General features: G+C 35.4%; 1 protein-coding gene and 1 pseudogene across 1 annotated transcript; one reads left to right on the forward strand and one right to left on the reverse strand.

Moving 5' to 3' along the window:
* The first annotated feature begins 2,011 nt into the window (after positions 1-2,011).
* On the forward strand, positions 2,012-3,053 carry LOC138941790 (uncharacterized). Its single transcript, XM_070311674.1, has 2 exons — positions 2,012-2,345; positions 2,476-3,053. The coding sequence occupies exons 1-2, from the start codon at positions 2,012-2,014 to the stop codon at positions 3,051-3,053; spliced, it is 912 nt and encodes a 303-aa protein (XP_070167775.1).
* Positions 3,054-3,233: 180 nt separating this feature from the next.
* LOC138941792 (uncharacterized) lies at positions 3,234-19,811 on the reverse strand (annotated as a pseudogene).
* Between the last annotated feature and the right edge of the window lie 1,130 nt (positions 19,812-20,941).

The following is a 20,941-nucleotide window of genomic DNA, read 5'->3' on the forward strand; positions in this document are numbered from 1 at the left end:
ATCAGTTTTGCGGTCCGGGCACTCATTTGGAAAAACGATTGGCGAGAGGTGATCGAGGTATAAATCCATTGGACGCGACCTGTCGCGAGCACGATGCAGCATATTCCCGGAACTCGCCGATCTCACCGAGAGACACGCGGCTGACAGGATACTTGCCGAGAAAGCGCGAACTTGCATCGTCGCGAAAGGTTCGACTCTCGGTGAGAGAGCCGCAGCTACAGCTGTTTGGGCTGCGATGAAAGCCAAGACAAAAATCGGCATGGGTATGAAAACAAAGACAAAGACGAAGATGAGGACTACGCGGAAAAGGTCGACGAAAAAACGGATACTTTCGACAGCGAAACGAGGCGGTGTATTGCCGATTCTATCGATGTCGGGCGCGCTCGGATCCTTGATTGGTGGAACGGCTGGCGTGGCCAAGGCGGTGAACGACAGCAAAACCGCGCGCCGTCAGCTGGAGGAACTGCAACGTCACGATCGCGCGATGGAAGGTCGCGGACTTTATCTCGCTCCGTATAAATACGGACAGGGACTGTATCTCGGCCCGTACAAACGTGACCAAAGGAGTGGCAACGAAGAAAAAAAAAGTCGAAAAGACGCTAAAAATGCCCATGGGTGTGACAACGAACATACAATTAGAACAATTGGCGAAACGTATGTGCATACCGTACTTTAGAGGGGTTTTCATGCGTGATTCGTTACCGATCGGTGGTATATATCGAAACGAGAGCGGCATCGTGAATTTGGATCCATTTGGAACACAAAAGAACCGGGTACTTATTGGGTAGCGTACGCAAAGAGGGGAAATCGCGTTATATATTTCGACGGTTTTGGTAATCTTCGACCGCCGAATAAATTGGTGCGATATTTCGGATAGAATGTGACGAAGATCGAGTACAATCGCACGTCCTTTCAAAGCATCTGCGGACAATTGTGTCTGCGGTTTCTCGGAACGGTCGACGACAATCGGTGTGAACTTAAAGCCTGACGATGCGCCGTTAAAACTCAGTATTCGTTAAACAGTTTTGCCGACCTGTCTATGACATTTACGCTGACCGGGAAGAGTAGCGTCCTCGCGGCCCACTACCTTCCAGCCATAGATTTGAGCGACGGTGATTACGATCTCGGTCTAACAAATTTTGAGCCTTATCATACGATATCGAACGTGAATTCCTCGAATAATAAATTTTATTTCGATGAGGATAACACGGAAATAACGATTCCGGAGGGATCGTACGAGATACACGCAATACACGAGTTTTTGAAACGTGCAATTTCACGGAAACGCCCGCGACGCGTAGTTCGTTCCGGCAATCGTGTCGACAAACGCGGTGATATCGCGGTGATATCGCGAGAGGAGACCGTTCGAGCGAAGACGAGGCTGTAGAATATCCGATAGTGCTCCGTGCTAATTACAATACGATGAATAGCGAGATCAAGTGCGCATTCAGAGTAAACTTTAACAAACCCAACAACATTGGATCGCTGCTAGGATTCTCGTCGAAGCGTATATTGCAACCGGGACAATGGCATCAATCGGACATACCGATTAATATTATCAGCGTAAACATTATCCGCGTAGAGTGTAACGTGACCGCTGGTGTGTATGCAATGGGAAACGCGTTCATACGATACATGAATTTTCACCGAGCGTGCCGCCAGGATATAAGATATCGGAAACGCTGGCGCAGATCATTCACCTGCCGATCATCGCGCGGAGCATTACGGATCTAACGATACGCGTTGCGGATCAAGACGGATGATTGCTCGATTTTCGAGGAGAAGAGATCACCATGAGATTGCACGTACGACGGCGACAAAATTAGCGATACATGAGATGCTCGTGCTGAGCGGAGCGAAAGACGCGAGAGATAACGCGACAACAACAACAACAACGTCAACATTCGCTAATATCTAATTATCCGGTTGCACCAAGAAAAAGAAACTCAACGCGTCGAACGTTGAATTTTAGCAATCTTTGGGATTCGCGGTGCGAAATATCTGAGAAAATATGACCGATATCTTTAACATCGAAGGCGAGCCGGTCTTTGACGATCGTATCGTCAAGATCGAGACTCGCACGTACAACCCATGCGCCAATACGACGTTTGAGCACAGCGATGAGATACGAATACCCATACAACAACAGGATCTGTATACGTTGCCGTATGAGAGTTTTCTATATATCGAGGGAAAACTAAAGATAAACAAACCAGCTGAAGGGATTGATTTGGTATTGGGAAATAATTGCGTCGCGTTCATGTACGATGAGATTCGATACGAACTCGACGGTATGGAGATTGATCGTAGCAGAAATGTGGGAATAACCAGCACACTCAAGAACTGTGTAACGATATCATCCGATAGAACCATAATTATGAGGAACGCCGACTAGGATGCGCATAATAACACGAATGGATATTTTAATTTTTGCGTACCGCTCTATATATTATTGGGATTTTGCGAGGATTACAGTGGTGATTAATGCTCGTCACGAATTGATCTTAATACGATCGCGCAACGACAACAATTGCCTGATTGGAAATTTGGTGTTGGAGCCTGTGATCGACATATTCAAGATACAATGGCGAATGCCGCACGTCGTATTGAACGCGATTAACAAGCTGTCGATGCTGCGCGCCTTGGAAAGCGGACAATACCTTAGTATGGGTTTTCGCTCATGGGATCTTTATGAATTTCCGCTATTGCAGCGTACAACCAAACATTCATGGCCCATTAAGCCCGCGACTCAGCTGGAGAAGCCGCGTTACGTTGTTTTCGTTCTCCAGACAGGTCGGAAGAACGTCATGTCCGAGGATACGAGTCGATTCGACGACTGCAAATTGACCAACGTGAAACTCTATCTGAACTCGGAATGTTATCCGTACGACGATATGAATCTGGATTTCGATAAAAACAGATGGTCGATTCTGTACGATACGTATCAACGTTTCTGCAAAAATTATTACGGATACGAGTATCTCGAGCCGAGTCTCACCGTCACGCAATTTTTACGTAACGGTCCGTTCGTGATCATCGATTGCTCTCGATAAAACGAATCAGTCGAAAGCACAACCGTGGATGTGAGATTGGAATTTGGGTGTAAGGAGAACGTGCCGCCGAATACGACAGCGTACTGCCTCATCATACACGATCGAGTGATTCAGTACAACCCATTGACCAATGTTGTGCGCAAAATCACCTAAGTATGGGGGAATGAGACGATATGAAATCTATAATACATCAGGATCAATCGCAGTCTTCTTCTCGACGTGCTGATATAAAAAACGCCATGTCCGTACCAACGTTCGTGGACCTACAAGGATTCTTCGTCGGGATGAAATTTGTTGTAAAGGAGGTGGCGGTGCTGAAAAAGGGAACCGTTCTGGCGCATTACATTTTTACGTACCCCCTACCATGGAATCTCCTCACAAAATCTGACAAATTGTGTGCTTCCTGGCTGATTACGAATCACCATGGATTACGATGGGAAGACAGAAACGTGCTGTACGACATGGCTAAACGCTTGAATACATCCGCCGTGCTTGACACAGAAGAGGATGACGATACGTCGACTCTGGTGTACGTCAAGGGACGCTATAAACGAGAATGGCTGTTGGATTTGCTTGAGAATTATGCGAGAGAAAACCTAATCATCGAGACTTTGGATGCTGATTACGAAGATATTGAATCTTTAAATAATCTAGATGTTACTAATACTATACGATGTGGAAAACATGTTAAGAATTGCGCATTACAGAATGTATTAAAAATATTTAACTGGTGGTCGCAACGCTAAAAAATTGCAATATTTTTTATAAATAAAATGTGTAAACGTATTTAATGTTTTTTATTTCTTATTCTCCCCACTCCTTTCCGTTGTCAAACTTACGTTGCGCGATTCTTGCTTGTACATGGAACCGTCAATTATATTTTTCTTATTTGAACTCGAACACTGTGTTAATCACGAATATTTGAAGCTGTGCGAGAATCTAGAAGCTGTAAATAAGAGTTTCGATCAATTTGTTCGGAGTTTGCAAAGTAATATGTTTGGCGCCGAGAGAGATTCTGCGGTTAAAATCTTGCGCGAAGTCTATGATAAAACATCTATCATAGATTGCGAACTATTAGCTTATGCTGTGGATGAAATTTTGTCTGAAACCTTGAGACGGGGCGATGTATGGTAATATAAATAAATAAATGTGTTAAAAAATGAAAAAAATGATTATGTATTTTTTTCGCTTCCTTTCCTTGCATATCCTCCGTACAAACCGCACGCGATCTTAAGGTACGATGCCGCAATGCGTGGGGGAAGGACATCGCGAAGCGTTCGCATTATCGTGGGAAAGGGATCGTTCGTAAATCGGTGCGATAAGTATAGCGTTCGTAAGTCGGTGAATATAAGGGAGATAGCGCGAGGCGATCGCATGCACGCATGTGGGAGAAGGACAGCGCGAGGCGTGCGAGAAGGATAGCGCGAGGCATGCACGCGGATGATACAGCGTTCGCAAGGCGGTGTGAGAGAGATAGCGCGAGGCGACTGCATGCACGCATGTGGGAGAAGGACAGCGCGAGGCGTTCGCATGAGCGTGGGAAAAGGACAGCGCGATGCGCCCATATGAGCGTAAGACAAGGATAGCGTCACCATGTACAGCTTATATTTCTTATCCTTAAAATTAATATTAATATTAATATAAAATCCTATCAACGCTCGCTCAGACATCGACACCTGCCTTTGTAAGTACACCGATAAACATGTCCCGACGCGAATTCTAGCAGTCGAATATCGGCGCTCGCCTTATTATCTAATTCTAATGTTACGCGCAATAGTGCGCAAGCGGCTCTTCCTGGAAAAAATGAAGAGACCACCGCGATGGTTCTATCTTGTTTATATTATTTATAAATTCGAGCAGCCGGACATCGGCACTCGCCCTTTGTAATACACCGCGCTTATGCTCCCGCGATAAGCTCCCCCGCCCGCGTGACGTCATTCCCTCGCGCCACCAAAATCCCCCTCCGCCCGCGTGACGTCATGCCCCCTCGCCCGCGCGGGACCCCCCCGTCCCTCACCACCCCTCGGAGAACCTGAGTTAGAACTCTCCTATTAACACTACTTACTAATACTTTAGTTGTTGGAACAGCACATAAGTTAAATTTGTGTGTTGCTTTCATTAATTTATCATCCTGTGATGAAAATAGTATTAAGTGAATAACAACTATCTCTTTTGTCAATGTTATTTCATTTTTAAATAGTATATCATTTCCAGTACATCGTTTACATGATTCATTGTGTGATTGATACCAATGTGAAAACGTAACATTTAATAAATCATTAAGAGTATAACTTTTCTTATTCAAATTATTAACAGGAATGAAAATAATAATATCATTATCAACAGTAGTTTTCGTATCACCACAAGTTTTGCACCGCGCAGTTGAAGTTACTTGATATTCTATTAAACTTCTTATACAATCATATTTTTTGCAAAGAGCTATAAGAAAATCACATGCATTTCGTTTTGCAATGCTCGAAAAATATTCTCCTAAACATTGCCGTATTACATATGTATTTAAATTACGCATTCCATTTTTATACCAATGCATTAATATACGTAAAACATCTGATATATCGCAATTAAACAATTGCTGCCTAATGACATTTAAATGTAATAAACATTGCAATACCGCGTTTGCATAGCATGAAACCTCGTCTGTATTTTGGAAACCATGTATGACCCAAGCAGTACTTCGTGGAACTTTTTCATGTGGTTTTTGGACAGAAGTAATTACTTTTGATAATGCCCATAGGACATCTTTTACTTTGCGATAACGCTCTTTTGAAACGGTAATCATTTAATAGTCTTGATTAAGAAACTCTTTCCAGTACCACCTTCTCCGCTAACATATAATCGTAATAATTTATCTGAATCTACAGTATTAATAATTCTGTCGAATACTCGTTTTTGATCCGTATTTAATTTTGTTATCATTTCAGATACATCGATTTCTCGAATTACTTTATCACCAAGATCTTCAAAATCTTGCATCGCTTCACCAGCCTCTATATTTTGAACACCTATCGGATTTTCAAGATCATCCTGAGATCGCTGTTTTTGTAAATCATCTAAGTATTGCTGAACTAATTCTTTTGCAGTTTCAAATGCTTTTTGCAATTCTTCTAATCTTTCATGATATTGCAATGCTTGTACAAGATGCAGTTTTACTTTGTGAAACGATTCGGCATAAGTGTCGCATTAATTTCTAAGATCTTCTAATTTTTGCCATGGTTGAAACATAAGCAATAACGAAAAGAAATAATTTTCCGGTTGTGTATTAATATTATATCTATAATGATTAGTAAGATATCCACGTTGTCGCCGTTTAAAATAATAACCATTATTTATTTTATAATATTCAACATCTTCATTTTTTGGTTTGATTTTTGAGATATCGTACCACTGTGCAAATTCATAAAGAGATATATTTTCTAGTTCGTCTGGTCTATGTGGATAGTGATTATCTATTAAGGATGGATAAAATATATCTGTAGATTCAGCATCAAGAGCTTCAATTTCTTTGCGGTTTTTTAATTTTCTATATCGTATTTGGTTAACATCTAACCATTTGATAGTTGTATTTCGATCAGTTCCATACAAAGGAGTACCTAATAATGTATCAGCAACTTCGAGAGCTCCACATTCTCTATTATTCATAAATCGCAAAGCAATATTCCAAAGATAACTCGCTAATGATTTGTTTTTATTATTCTTACTATCAAGGATAGTATCAGACAACTCACTTTTTCCCGCTTTATTCATATATTTAGTAATGTACCAGGTAAGCAGCGATGATTTTTCACCAATAAATTGTATATCCATATTACCTTCCCATGCAGTAAGAAGAACAGGATTATAATCGTTTATATTAACTTCATTATCTGTTCGAGGAAAATCATAAAGCCTACTTTTATATTTCAATTGTTTTCTACCTGCTATCGAAGTTGCTACATTTCTCATATTCAAAGTCTCAGTAACGGGACGAGGAAATCCAAAACGACACCGACGAATAATCTTACGCCTTACTTTTTTAGAACGAAGACAATAATCATTATGTATATGTCGTTATGCGTATTAACACGCCTGTACAATAATGACGAAATATTTTGATCCGACATTTTGCAGCTTATATATTGTAAAATAAATTTGGAGACTTCTTCAATAGTAGATTCACCGAAAATCGGTGCATTTTTAATCCATATTAATAAGTGGAAATGTTGTATACCTCTACCTTGGTATTCTCGTCGCCAGAAATAGTGCGTTACTTCTCCAATTGGATGATCTTTGGAGCTAATGAAATCAAGCATTGCCCGAAACTTATTATCAAGAAACCTGGATGTTGATACAGGATCTTTAGCAACAAGTACGCTAACGCATAAGGAAGTATCATGCCATTCATTTACCTCACGAATATATTCACCTAAATCTTCTCATAACCACTCACTCGGACTTAAGGGGATCCAAGGCTTGTCTGTTTTACCGACCAAAACGATTATTATTTTGCACACCGAAATCTTTTTTTTAGTTGAATAGAATAATAAATCCTTTTCCACGATTTAAGTACACATCGAAACAAAGATGAGACTTCACGAGTTTATGTTAAAAACGGAAAGAAACTAAAAAATTACAGTTTTGTTATCGGCTTCTGGCGTCAGGTCGAAACAATACTTATGTAATATAAAAGTTTCGCAATGTGTACGTGCAAAATAAGATACCTCTCCGCTCGGAAATGTCTGAAGGAATATAGGTGAACGTTTAAAAACGTGTTTAGAAGCCTAGTAAAAAAGATTACTGTCTGCAAAAATTTCGTGCATATGTGTGTGTGCGAAATCGAGGCTCAAGAGTAATAAAACAGAGCAGTAGATTAGTTGCGTGATGTCGCGATAGACAGAGCTGCAATCGTACATGACAAAGACAGACATAATCGTACTATCTTCGTCTCTTTCATGTGTGAGAGTAATATACATGTACGCACTAACATTATTGCAGTATCTTTTTCCTCTCGATCATACACTCGGTCTCTTTCTAATCGCTCGCTCGCTATGTACTACGTATCGCTTAGCTTCATGCTCCTCGCATATTCACTTACGCGTTCACTCGCGCTTCCCTTTCTCTCTCTCTCTCTCTCTCTCTCTCTCTCTCTCTTCTTTCTGCTCGTTCATTATTGTATTCTTTTATTTCCATTATTATATTTTTTTATTTGCTCAACTTTTATTCTTTCTATTCTCGTCTCCCTACATGAAAATAAATAAATTTATTTATTTATGTTTATTTGAAAAATCATAAATGAGATACACAAGTTATTTTCTTTTTTTATTTAACTATAGTTAAATACAACACATGTACATACAAAAATACACATAATTAAATACTTTTTCTATTTATGACATACATAATATCTCATTTATGTTGTATAAAATAAAGACGAATAAATTAATGTATTATTATGTATAATTGGAAGACGAGAATAGAAAGAAAAAAGTCGAAGAAATAAAAGAATATAATAATGGGGATGAAAGAATACAATAAAGAACGAGGAGCAAGCGAGATGACAAACATCAAAGAGTTCCGAAGTCTCGCTCACGAGGCTCTCTTTATCTATAATATCTCGGGTTACATATCGTTCGTAAAATTTTTGTTTTTTGTATTTTATCGATATTAAAATAATTCTAATAGATTAATGAGATTCTTGCGATTAAAATAATACTAAACATGACATAAATCGGATAATTTTTAATCAATTATGTTATTAAAATTATGATTACTTATTTTATTTAAAATTATCCGATTTATGTCATATTTGGTGTTATTTTAATCGCAAGAATCTCATTAATCCATTATATTTATTTTTATACTAATAAAATACAATATGAAAGTTTCAGTTTTTATTTTATAAGATGTTTATATATAGTAGATAAGGAAAGATCCCCGCGCGATGCTGGAGGGTCGACAAAAGCGAAAGCGAGAAAGAATGAAGGAGCAAGCGAGACGACAAATATCGAAGAGTTCCGAAGTCTCGCTCGTGAGGCTCCCTTTATCTATAATCTTTCACGTTAGATTAATATATATAAATTATTATAAAATTTATATATATATATATATATACAGGGTGTCCGGCGTCAACCGCATCACCGGTCATGTGCAGGTAGAGCAGGTGAAACCGAGAAGAAAAGTCCTCTGTACCAATTTTTTATATAACACTTAATAAAAGAGTTATTATTGAGTAAAGTCTGGCCAATCAGCGCCGATCTTTAGCCGGGCGCACGTCAGTGAGCCGCGCGCTGTGAAGTGTGCAGCGGCGCACACTATTGACGCCGGACACCCTGTATATACAGGGTCATTCAAAACAACCTTCTGTCCTTGCAATGTCATATACTTGACACTATTCTAAGAAGATTTTTCTTTTGCCAAAATTTTTTCCGAGGCTTAGTTTTTAAATTATAAGACAAAATAGTTAACGAATTACAGGCCGCGTACGCGAGGCAGGCAGGAGCGGCGCAACTCACCGTCCGATGCTGGTGATTACGTGAGGCGCTCGCTGAGATCAACTGTTTGCTACATGCGATGGGGTGTATGTGTGAGAGAGAACGTATACGCGTATACACACACATACACATTCTCTCTCTCTTTCTCTTTTACACCCATCGCGTGTAGCAAACAGCTGATCGCACACACGCACTCTCTCTCTCTCACTCACTGACTCTTACCTTGTATGTAGAGATTCGTTGCCCTCATACGACTCAAGAAGTAATATTTTTGTATGATACAACGAATAACTAACAAACTTTTTTCACTCACGAATTGTACCACTTATCGAACTTTTACGAATTAATTCACGCACTTTATCGATAAACTGAATTTATTAATGATTATAACGGTTAATCACAACTACCGATTACTACCGATTAATTATTAAAATAACTTGAAGAAAGAAACGCGTTATTCGATGCGGAGACTGCGCGACGACAACAAGCAGGTTATGTTAGTACTAGCGTTGTCGGCTGCCGGCTGCCGAACGACTGAATGTATCACATTACGCGTGTTCGACGCGGACGCTATCATGTGTCCTGTGATCGGCTAAAGCCTCCGACATTGTAAATTCGATAGTTTCGAAAATATGAAACTATAAAATATGAAAATATAATGACGTATAATAAAATCGTTTTTTTTTTAATAATTTAATTTATTACTCGTTTGCCTTTTTGCGCAAGCGAGACATGAGAAAAATGATTTTTATGTCTCTGCGAATACAAGGTGTTCCACGTAGAAATGTGTTGGTCGCTCTGAAAAGAGCGGATTGTCTTTAGTCGCTCTGAAAAGAGCGGATTGGTTTAAAGTCGAAAACATTTTATAAAAGGTGCTCAAAATGACCGCCATCCATCCTAACGCAAGCTCTCATGCGTTTTAATAAATTTTTTTCGACGTTTTCCATTATTTCTTCGTCGATATTCCAAATTGCATGTCGCAATCTTGTATGTAGATCATCGATATCCTCGGGAAGCGTTTTGTAAATGACTTCTTTGCAATATCCCCATAAAAAAAAATCTAATGGGTTGAGATCCGGTGATCTTGCAGGCCAACGTATTAGGCCATACCGACCCATCCAACGTCCAGGAAACTGCTCGTTTAAATAATTTGTAACGATCCTGGCGCTGTGTGGCCCAGCACCATCTTGTTGAAACACGATCTTGTTCCTGTCTAATAATGATACTTCTTCTAAAAAATCTGGCAGATTTTCTTCCAAAAATTCCAAATATGTTTGGCCAGTTAAAATATCTGGAAGAATAACTGGACCAAGTATTTCGGTTCCCATTATCCCAGCCCACACATTTATCTTCCAGCGAGTTTGGAAGTTTCTTAATCGCGTGACTCTGGGATTTTCTTCGCTCCAAAAATGCATGTTATGCGAATTGAAAATTCCCTCTCGTGTGAATAACGATTCATCGCTGAATATCACACGAGAAGAGTATCTTGGATTTCGATTTACTTTCCTCAGAAAATTTTCGCAAAATGTACGTCTCGCTTGAAAATCTTCTGGTCGCAAATCTTGCACGCGTGTGTAGTGATATGCATGCAAGTTTTCTTCTTTTAATATTCTTTGCACAGTTGCATAAGGTAAATCGTGTTCTCGAGCAACCACCCGAATACTCGTTTCGGGTTTATGCTCGAAAACACGTATAATTTGCTCCGCGTTCTGCAAATTTCTTGCATCGCGATTTCTCCCAGTGTCGTGTTTATTTGCAAGGACACTGCCAGTCTCGTATAGCCTCTGAGCTGCTGCAAGTATTACATGAGCCGATGGATGTCTTTCTCGATTTGGATATAATTCGGCATATCGTCTTGCAGCTAGATAATGCTGTCCTTGACATTCGCCAAGGCAAAAAAAAGAAAGAGAGAGAGAGAATAGGAATGAGTAAGCAAGGGAATGGCTATACAACGATATATCGATTAATAATTCACATCAGTCGCTAAACATTAGTGAGCATAAAGTATTGCTACGGAGAAAGATCCAACTATTTCCTTTGTTTTCTTACTTTTGGCACTTGTATAGACACTTGCTCACTTACACTCATATCCTCTTTCTCTTTGCCTATTCTTCTCTGTCCATCTTTTTCTGATCCGAGCATACTATATGTGTGTTATATATTATCTATATGCGATCTATTCGTGAACTGGTTGTAAATATTTCATACTAGATGCGGTTTGCATGTGCGCTCTAAATATTGCCAAAATATTTGATCCCAGAAGCGATCTTTTCATGAACTGGTTGTAAATATTTCATACCAGATGCGGTTTTGCATAATATATTTTGCATTATTATTTGCTTTCCATTATATCTATTTAGCAAACAAGTCATAAATTGTGACTTGTAGAAAATTATATACAAATATTGCTAATATCCTTTATATATATATACCATATATATATATATATATATATATATATATATATATATATATAATAAATATCGTTGGAAAGAAACGCCTAAATGCAAATTTAAATCGGAGAGACGAAAAAAAATATATATATGGTTGCGTTCTCACGGGAATGGGCGATGGAGGGACCCATTTTATATTTTCAATATTTAGAATATTGTAAAAATATATTCTGTTGCGATCGAGACAAACAATTTATTATAAATCTTTATTACAAATATATAAACATTTATGTATACGAACAAAAAAAAGACATAATATAATATATATTTGTATAAATAATACATTGTTGTGTTATATCCATTGATTATATCGATTGAAAAAAATGAACTGCATTGTATAGATCGCAACTTATAGAAAGTTACATGATAATATCCAGAATATATGTATATATATCATACTATATATATGTATATTTATCATAATATATATATCATACTATATACCATATATATATATATATCTTAATATATATATATCATACTATATGTATATATATCATAATATATGTATATACAAATACATCTGTATACGTCTATGTACATATTATACATATACATATATATATATACACAGCCAAATGTTATTCCTCTTGGAAGATATATGGGAAGACACATAGCCCGTATGAACAATGTGAAATTGTGTTCAAATATGTGATAAAGGCAGACATGTCTATATTATATTGTTATCTATACGCTTAGGTACGCGTGCGAGGCGATAAAGCAGTAGAAATACACGATGTTGTCTAATTTCCACATATTGCACAATGCGAACACAATGCGAAGTTGCTTTTAATAACACGCATAAATCATGCATAAATATTAGTATCGGCACCGACGAGATACTATTAAAGACTGATGGTCTTACGAGAGTTAGTGTGACTGGAAAAAGATCGCTGCGCACTAGCGTCCTCTCAGTAATATTGCGGCCAGAATGAGAAACAGTATCTAAAATCTAAGAGATGGTAAAATAATATATAGTAACACGAGAAATGTAATTATTCGGAAAAAATATCAGTTCAGCATCCATATATACGAAATATTTCGTATATATGGACTCTGAAATGATATTTTTTCGAATAATTGCATTTCTATATATATACATATAATTCTTTTAATAGATCGTACATGTATTATTTCGAAGTGACGATATTTCTTTTCGAATAATTACATTTCGCAGTAATTTTTGGAAAGAGAAGTTTAAATCTTAAATTTGTTATATTTCCCATGTTATTTCAGGTATATGTATAATTACACACACACATACACATATTTTTTTTATATATGTAATAATCATATATATCTGAAATGTAACGTAATATAATTAATTATATATAATATATCTACATCTGAAATGACATGGAAAATGTAACAAATTATAATAATATTAATGTGTCAATTGTTAGCTGCTCATACAGAGCATTTCCAGGAGACGCCACGTGGAGGCCAATTGACATGTAACGTAGAATTCTTTTGAAATAAGCATAACATAATACATACATATATATATATATATATATATATATATATATATATATATATATAATTTTATGTGCGCAGATATGAAACACACATGTTTGCGCATAAAAAAATAAAGTATAAAATCAATAAAATGTACTATAATTGTAAAGAATTCTAAGTTAAGTGTCTCCCTTTGCAGTTCGGTCCATCATAAAACCGCAAACTGCACACTATCCTACTTTTCATAAATCGCTTCATTAGATAAATCACGATTTATATGTTCCGTGTTAAATATATATGCCTTTTACTCGATCCGCATAAAATGCCACGAGTTAATGTAAAATATTTTTGATCGTACCGTTCTAGGAGCCGCGATCTTTTTACTCGATCCGCATAAAATGCCGCGAGTTAATGTAAAATATTTTTGATCGTACCGCTCTAGGAGCCGCGATCTTTTTACTCGATCCTCATAAAATGCCGCGAGTTAATGTAAAATATTTTTGATCGTACCGCTCTAGGAGCCGCGATCTTTTTACTCGATCCGCATAAAATGCCGCGAGTTAATGTAAAGATATATTTTACATACTTTGTATATTCGTCAGCTTTTGTGGAGGTTTATGCTGAGAGCGATTTTTTGAAATCCTTAATTGCTCTCCTAACCAAATTAAATCTTTATGTATTTTTACTTTCATCATATAATATGCAAGATCCTTTCGGTGGGAGCTGCAAGTATCATGTTGAAACCAACCGGGATATTGCATGTCTACAGCTTGTATCATTAATGGAAATAGGATATCTAATATGTTATAATTCCCTCTAATATTAGGATAGCCTGCATCAAATATTGCATTTATTAGCTTAAATACAAATGAAAACTCTGCTGTAGGAACATTTAATGTCCTAATTCTTGATCGTCATGAGTCTCATATGCTCGGAAAAATGTTAAAATTTGTCTTGCATGTGTCAGTTCGTGATTTTTGTTAATAAATGAGATATGCGACATTGTTCGCAACCAGATTTTGTAACACATTTTTTTTTGCCACAAATCCTGCAAAATATTCAATAACAGATGCTTCTAAAGTTTCATCATTTGCATATGATGCATCAATAACAGTTTTTTATACGTTAATCAACATATTTTCATTATCATTACTTTCATAATCGTTAATTATATTTATTGGCGCTGTTAACTCAACATGAGATGTTTTATCAATGTCAGATGTATTTTTATGTATTAAATTTGGAAGTAAGATTTCATCTTTATCATCTAAGCAATTTGCAAATTGAGGAGGCTTAGATAAATTTAATACAATGTTTTTTTGCAATAATAATCGAAAAACTTTTGCAGTAGGATTTTGATTATATGTTCCACCATACGTACGTATCATGGAAAACAAATTTTCCAACGGATCTTGGTTTACTCTAGAAGTCATAAAAAATTTAATTTCTTCACGTTTCAAATCATCCCATAATAGTAAAATAGCTTTTACAGAAATTTGTAATCCCTCAAAACATGGCGGTATTTTATTATTATTATTTGTGATAGTGCGCCATTTGGAACAATTTTCCAATAATTGTATTAAATTATTTTCTACATCTAACCGATTTTCTGATAACGCACAAGCATTTGGATTTGGATGATTACAATTTCGACTATTTAAAGAATCGAAACTGTTATTAAGAATTGTAAAAAATTCAGCAGTATGCATTACAGTTTCACTATTAATTCCGCCTGTTGTTCCTGCAGTTAACAAAGCTGCTGATACTCTGCGACTGAATATCTGCAGAGCTAAACGGCATTTCATTCTATCAAAATTATTAGGATTTATATGTCTTTCTGACAATTTGCAAGCCGCTCTTGTCGCTTTGCCATTTTCTAATTGCCATAATGACCGTACATCATTTCACGATGCTATTTTATTATCATCGTATAATATATCATACTTTAAGAGCTGATTTCTTTTTTCTTTTTTTTTTTTTATCGATTTATAAATATGTGGCATATCCAGTATCCAGTCTAGTCCGCACTTGTCTATATGATACGTTTTACGAGCTATCTTTCCTGGTTGTCCTAGCGCGGCTCGTAAAAAACAAGAGCGAGAGCGAGAATAAGAACAGAGCGAGAGCAAGAGCAGAGCGAGAGCGAGTTCCGTAAGATGATCTATCATCAAAGAGTTCCGAATGTTGTACGAGAAGCGATGTTTCGCGGGCCTTATCTTTTTGACGCGACTCGCCGAATGCGAGAGCGAAATAGAGCAGAAAGTGAGTGAGATGATCCATAATTAAAGAGTTCTGAAGCTCTTATAATAGGCTTTTCCTATCTATGATAATTTACAAATGTAAACATTTTATAAAATAAAAATTAAAAACTCTACTTTTTACTTTTTCTTTTAAAAATAATTTTAATGAATTAATGAGATTTTTGCGGTTAAAATGACACCACTCACACACACACACATAACACGATTCGAACGTAATTCGAATAATTTTTAATTAATTAAATACGTGCAAAAAAATTTATTATATGATTAATTTAAAATTATACGAATGTGTTTGTTGCCATTTCAAATAAAAACATTTTAAATAAAAATCTTATTAATCAAGTAAAATTACATTCAAAAATATAAAGTAAAAAGTACGAAAATACGAAATTACAAAAGGATAAGTAAAACAGAAATAATAAGCTTTAAGATTTTTTGATGTTTGCTTACAAGATATGAGGGAAAAGGAAGGAGAGAGAAAGAAAGAGAAATTTTCAGGAGAAATTTTTGTTATATTAATGATAATAAAGATGTTTTTATTATTCAGTAGTATTTATTATATATTCTATTAATATAATAAATATATTAATAAAAAATTATATTTATTATATTAGTAAAAAAAAGTATTATATCATGCATGTTTAATACAAAAAGTATACATATATACATATATATATATATATATATATATATATATATATAATATATAACATATGGGACCTTTAACATTATATTATTAATTGATTAATTACAATTTTGTGTGTGTGTGTGTGTGTGTGTGTGTAATTAAATTTAATATCTATTCCAAAAGTGGTAGAGTGACATTTATAATGACGTATTTCAATGTCATAATCACATCTTTTTGATACATTTTTTGACATCGTCACTCTTGCTACTCGGGTACATGTGTAAATTAAAGAAAATTATTAAGAAATATTAGAGAGAGAAAAAGAAAATAAATCAAAAAAGATATTTATTAATAATAAAAGATATAATAATATAGTTTAATCTCTGTCAATAACATTTCAGAGACATTTAAATAGCCATGTGCGATAGTTTTATATATATTAATTTATTTATATATTATTTTATTTATATATTATAGCCCATTATAGTTTATATTTAACATAATTGGTAATTTGCATACATGTAAAATAATGTATCATATTATATATCATATATTATATATTATATGTATAGTAATTATATACATATAATTAATATGTGATATATAATAATATTTAAATATATATAATTCATAGATTATTTTCTTCATTAAAAATGAATCTTTTTATTTTACAGTACAAAATACATATATTATTATTTTATTTTCCACATCTTTTTTACTGTATGTTCAACTTTCCATTGTCGATAATAATAAGATATAGAATATGTTCTTATTTGTTATCCTGTGTGCAGTTAAAACGATCTATAATGTCATCATTCTTCAATTACCTCCGGGCCCACCGGGCCCACTTGATGGTCACAAAAATTTACCCAGGGCTGACGGTCTTTAATAGTATCTAGTCGGTGGTATCGGTAACGGCAAAACCAAAATTTTCGGTATTATCGATAATCGTGTCGATAATACCGACAATTTTAGTTCTGTTTAGATGAGGGCGCTAACCCGTCGGAGTTCGCTCGTCGCTTTTGGATCCCCTTAATGTTAAAAACCATGTTGCAGGTCCATAATGCTGTGTCATACAATTTAAATCATTTCTTGGTCTACGCCAATATTGCTCTGTATTTCGAAGTGTGGCAAATATTGTACTCAAATTAGATTCCAATAATTCTTTCGACATTGCTTCTAAATATTCAGCCGCCGTGTAACGAACGCGCGGATTAGTTACGTTCATTTTATGATAAATTCCACGACTTAACTGACGAATATTCGCATCGTTCAATAAATAAAATAAATATTGTTGATTTAGTCTGTATTGTGGATGTTTAGATGCAAACATTTAATAAATTCATGATAAAAAAGTTTGACTTGCCTAATCTCATGTTGTCCATTAATACCAAAAGGATATAAATCTGGAAAACACATTAAATCTAAATATTGCTCACGATTAACCAAAGGCAAGTCCTGAATTTTTAACATATGATATAAGGTTTACGCAGTTTTATTTGCTTTCTTTTCATATAAGGAATAAATAGTATATTGTTCGTAATAACCATCATTTTCATCAGTAACTTGAGTTAACATTGCTTTCTGTTGACCCTCTAATGTAACTTCCATATTATTTTTGATCTCTTCTATCGGATTATTTAATAATTCAGGCTCGTCATCTAATGTTACTTCTGTATTATTTTCTGTCTCTTCCATTTGGAATTCTGAATTTTTTATTTTTGGTGAACATAAATCATTGTGATGTCGTAACCTGACCAATTTTTTAATACATTAAAGGATAAAACAATAAAGTAAAACAGAAAAGTGTAAGAAAGAGCTGAATAAAGCAAAGCAGTAAAATTAGAAAAGAGATCAAGGAAAGATAATTAAAAAAGAGTAAAGTAATAAAAGAATATTAATAAAATAAAAGTAAGATACGTGACTAAAGAGAAGGAAGTCACGGTCAAGTTCTCGGAAGCTCAGTAAGCCGCTGACGAGACAGACTGACAAGCGGAGCACGAGACATGCTCCGGTCAGAGACACCACACTCCTCCCCAATATCAACGACCTAATTAATTAAGATATATAATAAGCGCGAGATGCACCGACGGGGGCTACTCGCTGGCTACTCGCTCGCTCAGTAATAGTATCGAAGTAACACACGTATCGCGCCCGACTATTATAATCGCGAATAAGTGAAAGTGTATTAAATCTTGCAAAATATACTAAATTATACCTAACGTCCGGGAGTGTCTTATTTCGAGCGTGGATCCTAATCCTTTGGGCGTACAAATCCCGAAAGACCTCTTCCTTAGCAGCTAGAGGCACAACAGTGATTATTTGGCAATATAATGTGAGAATATAAAGTATTGTTGCGTTTTAACCACATTAAAGCGTCAAATATTTTTTTAACATCAACTATCTCTTCCCAAATAATCTTTGATTTTGTCGGGATACCTCTAATTAAAATATATAATTCGTGATTATTGTTTATTGGGTCAGTAGTGGAATATAATTTATTCAATGTCTCCTGTAAGGGAAGTGGTAAATGAAATGTTCTACCTTTAACATTCTGTACCATTTATCTTTGAGGTAGCTTTTTATTAATAACAGTTCCCATTTTGAGGACAGTTTGAAACGCTTTAGTTCTCTGTATAAGAATTTTTTCAAATGTGTTAAGAGATAATATTACTTCGGGCACATCATTTGTGAGGAGATTATTTTTTGTTGTTGTACATGTACCATTAAATCTCTCTAAATTTGAATATCTATTTGTGCTTGAAAACTATTGATATTAGAAACATTTTTTTTATAACACAATTTCTCACATGATACGCAAATATGCCGTGGTGTGTCTATTGAACGTTTGGTCAAAGCCTTAAACGCGTTACGATATTTAGAAATAATATCATCATCGCTCAGAATTGTATCTGTCTGTTGATGTTTGTATGTATCTGTTTTTTCTTGTGCAGAAGTTACAATTTCTTGTAATGTGTTCAAATCGGCACAAGTTAATGCCTTATCGAGATTTTCCACCTTTCGATAAAAATTTATAAGTTGATAAATTAAACGTTTAATATTTCTTACTTTTGGAAAATGAGGCGGTAATAATTGAACTGGAAAAAACATTCCTTTGCAAAGTGTTAAATCAATATGACAGCTACGCGTATGGTCCAATTTCTCATTTGAAGTTTTCATAATACATTCATGAATATTTTGTATCAATTCTGGTACATTCCTTAAAGTACATGTCTTTATAGTTTGGAGGAATTTCTGGTAACGGCCAATTAAAAACGGATCGTTTATTTTACATGAAGTATCGCACAACCACGATTTTCTTGCTTGTACTTTTATTAACGGTAATATATTTACTACTTGTCCTTCCGTATTTATTACCAAAAGATCTGATAAAGTTACATTATGGTATGTAGAATCAATAAAATAATTTTCGGATGAGGCTGTATGCCTAGATATGCCACATAACGCATGTAATTTCTCTTCAATTGTAAAACATTCAGCGACAAGAGTCAAACTCACTTCCGATTTCTTTTTAATCAAAGCTAACATTTTGTATATATTGCGAACATGACTGTTTCTAATGTACATACACCAACGTACGATTTTTTCGGCTTCTAATTGTTTCTCAATATGGCCTTTAATTTTGAGCTGTTTTACAATATCTTTTATAAATATTTCTAAAGAATGACGAAGTTTTATGGTGTTTTTCGACCAAAATTTTTCATATTTTTTAATAATTTTTTTTCCAATATCGTGACTTTTTATTGCAAGCACTGATTTTTGACTTCTCTGATAATATCGTTTATTATAAAGCCATTCACGATTAAGATCTAATTTTTTTCGTCTATCTTGCTTACGCTGAAGGTTCTTAGAATAACGTATACGTTTTTGTGTACGTTGTTTTACAATATTCTGTTTATACAAATCCCGTTTCTTGGCACGATTATTTTCTATATCCTGATTGTATCGATATCGTTTCTTAGCACGATTGTTTTCTAAATCTTGTTCGTGTTACGTCCAGACTCGGGGAAGGATGAATCGATGGAAGGGCGTAACAACTATCTTTTATTATCCCGAAGTTTAAACGTCTCGTGGCGTTTGGAATCGGGTCGAACGAATTGACAGGTCCGCAAAGCAGGTAAACGACTGAGTCGCTATTACATTGTTTTCGGAAGTTCGCTCGGCGGTCCCTTTTTGGTAAGAGAATTTAATCTCTTTTACGCGGGATGGGACCAAGTGCGATCTTTATCTAGGAACGAGTGGGGAATTAATAAAAGGTTTACTTGATTTTAATTAACAAGTTTAAATTTATTCATTTTAAAATTAATGATAGGTATACATGAAAAAAAAGAATAATAATAATAAAAATATAATGCTGTTTGAGTTCTTAATATGTGCGTGTGTGCATGTGTGTATGTGTTTAATTCGCGGGTGTTACATTAATACGGAGGGCATCAGTCAGAATGACGAGGGAAAGTTTCTACCGTTAAATTTTAGGTTCTGACTGGTTAATACAATATGAAGATTTAATAATAAATAAAAAAAAATACATGTGTGTGTGTGAGAGAGAGTGAGTAAGAGAATGCGGTATGAAAGAGGG

The sequence above is a fragment of the Polyergus mexicanus genome, unplaced genomic scaffold (assembly GCF_030449975.1).
Source record: "Polyergus mexicanus isolate NDT 795.1 unplaced genomic scaffold, iyPolMexi1.0 SCAF_20, whole genome shotgun sequence".
NCBI classification, from domain to species: domain Eukaryota; kingdom Metazoa; phylum Arthropoda; class Insecta; order Hymenoptera; family Formicidae; genus Polyergus; species Polyergus mexicanus.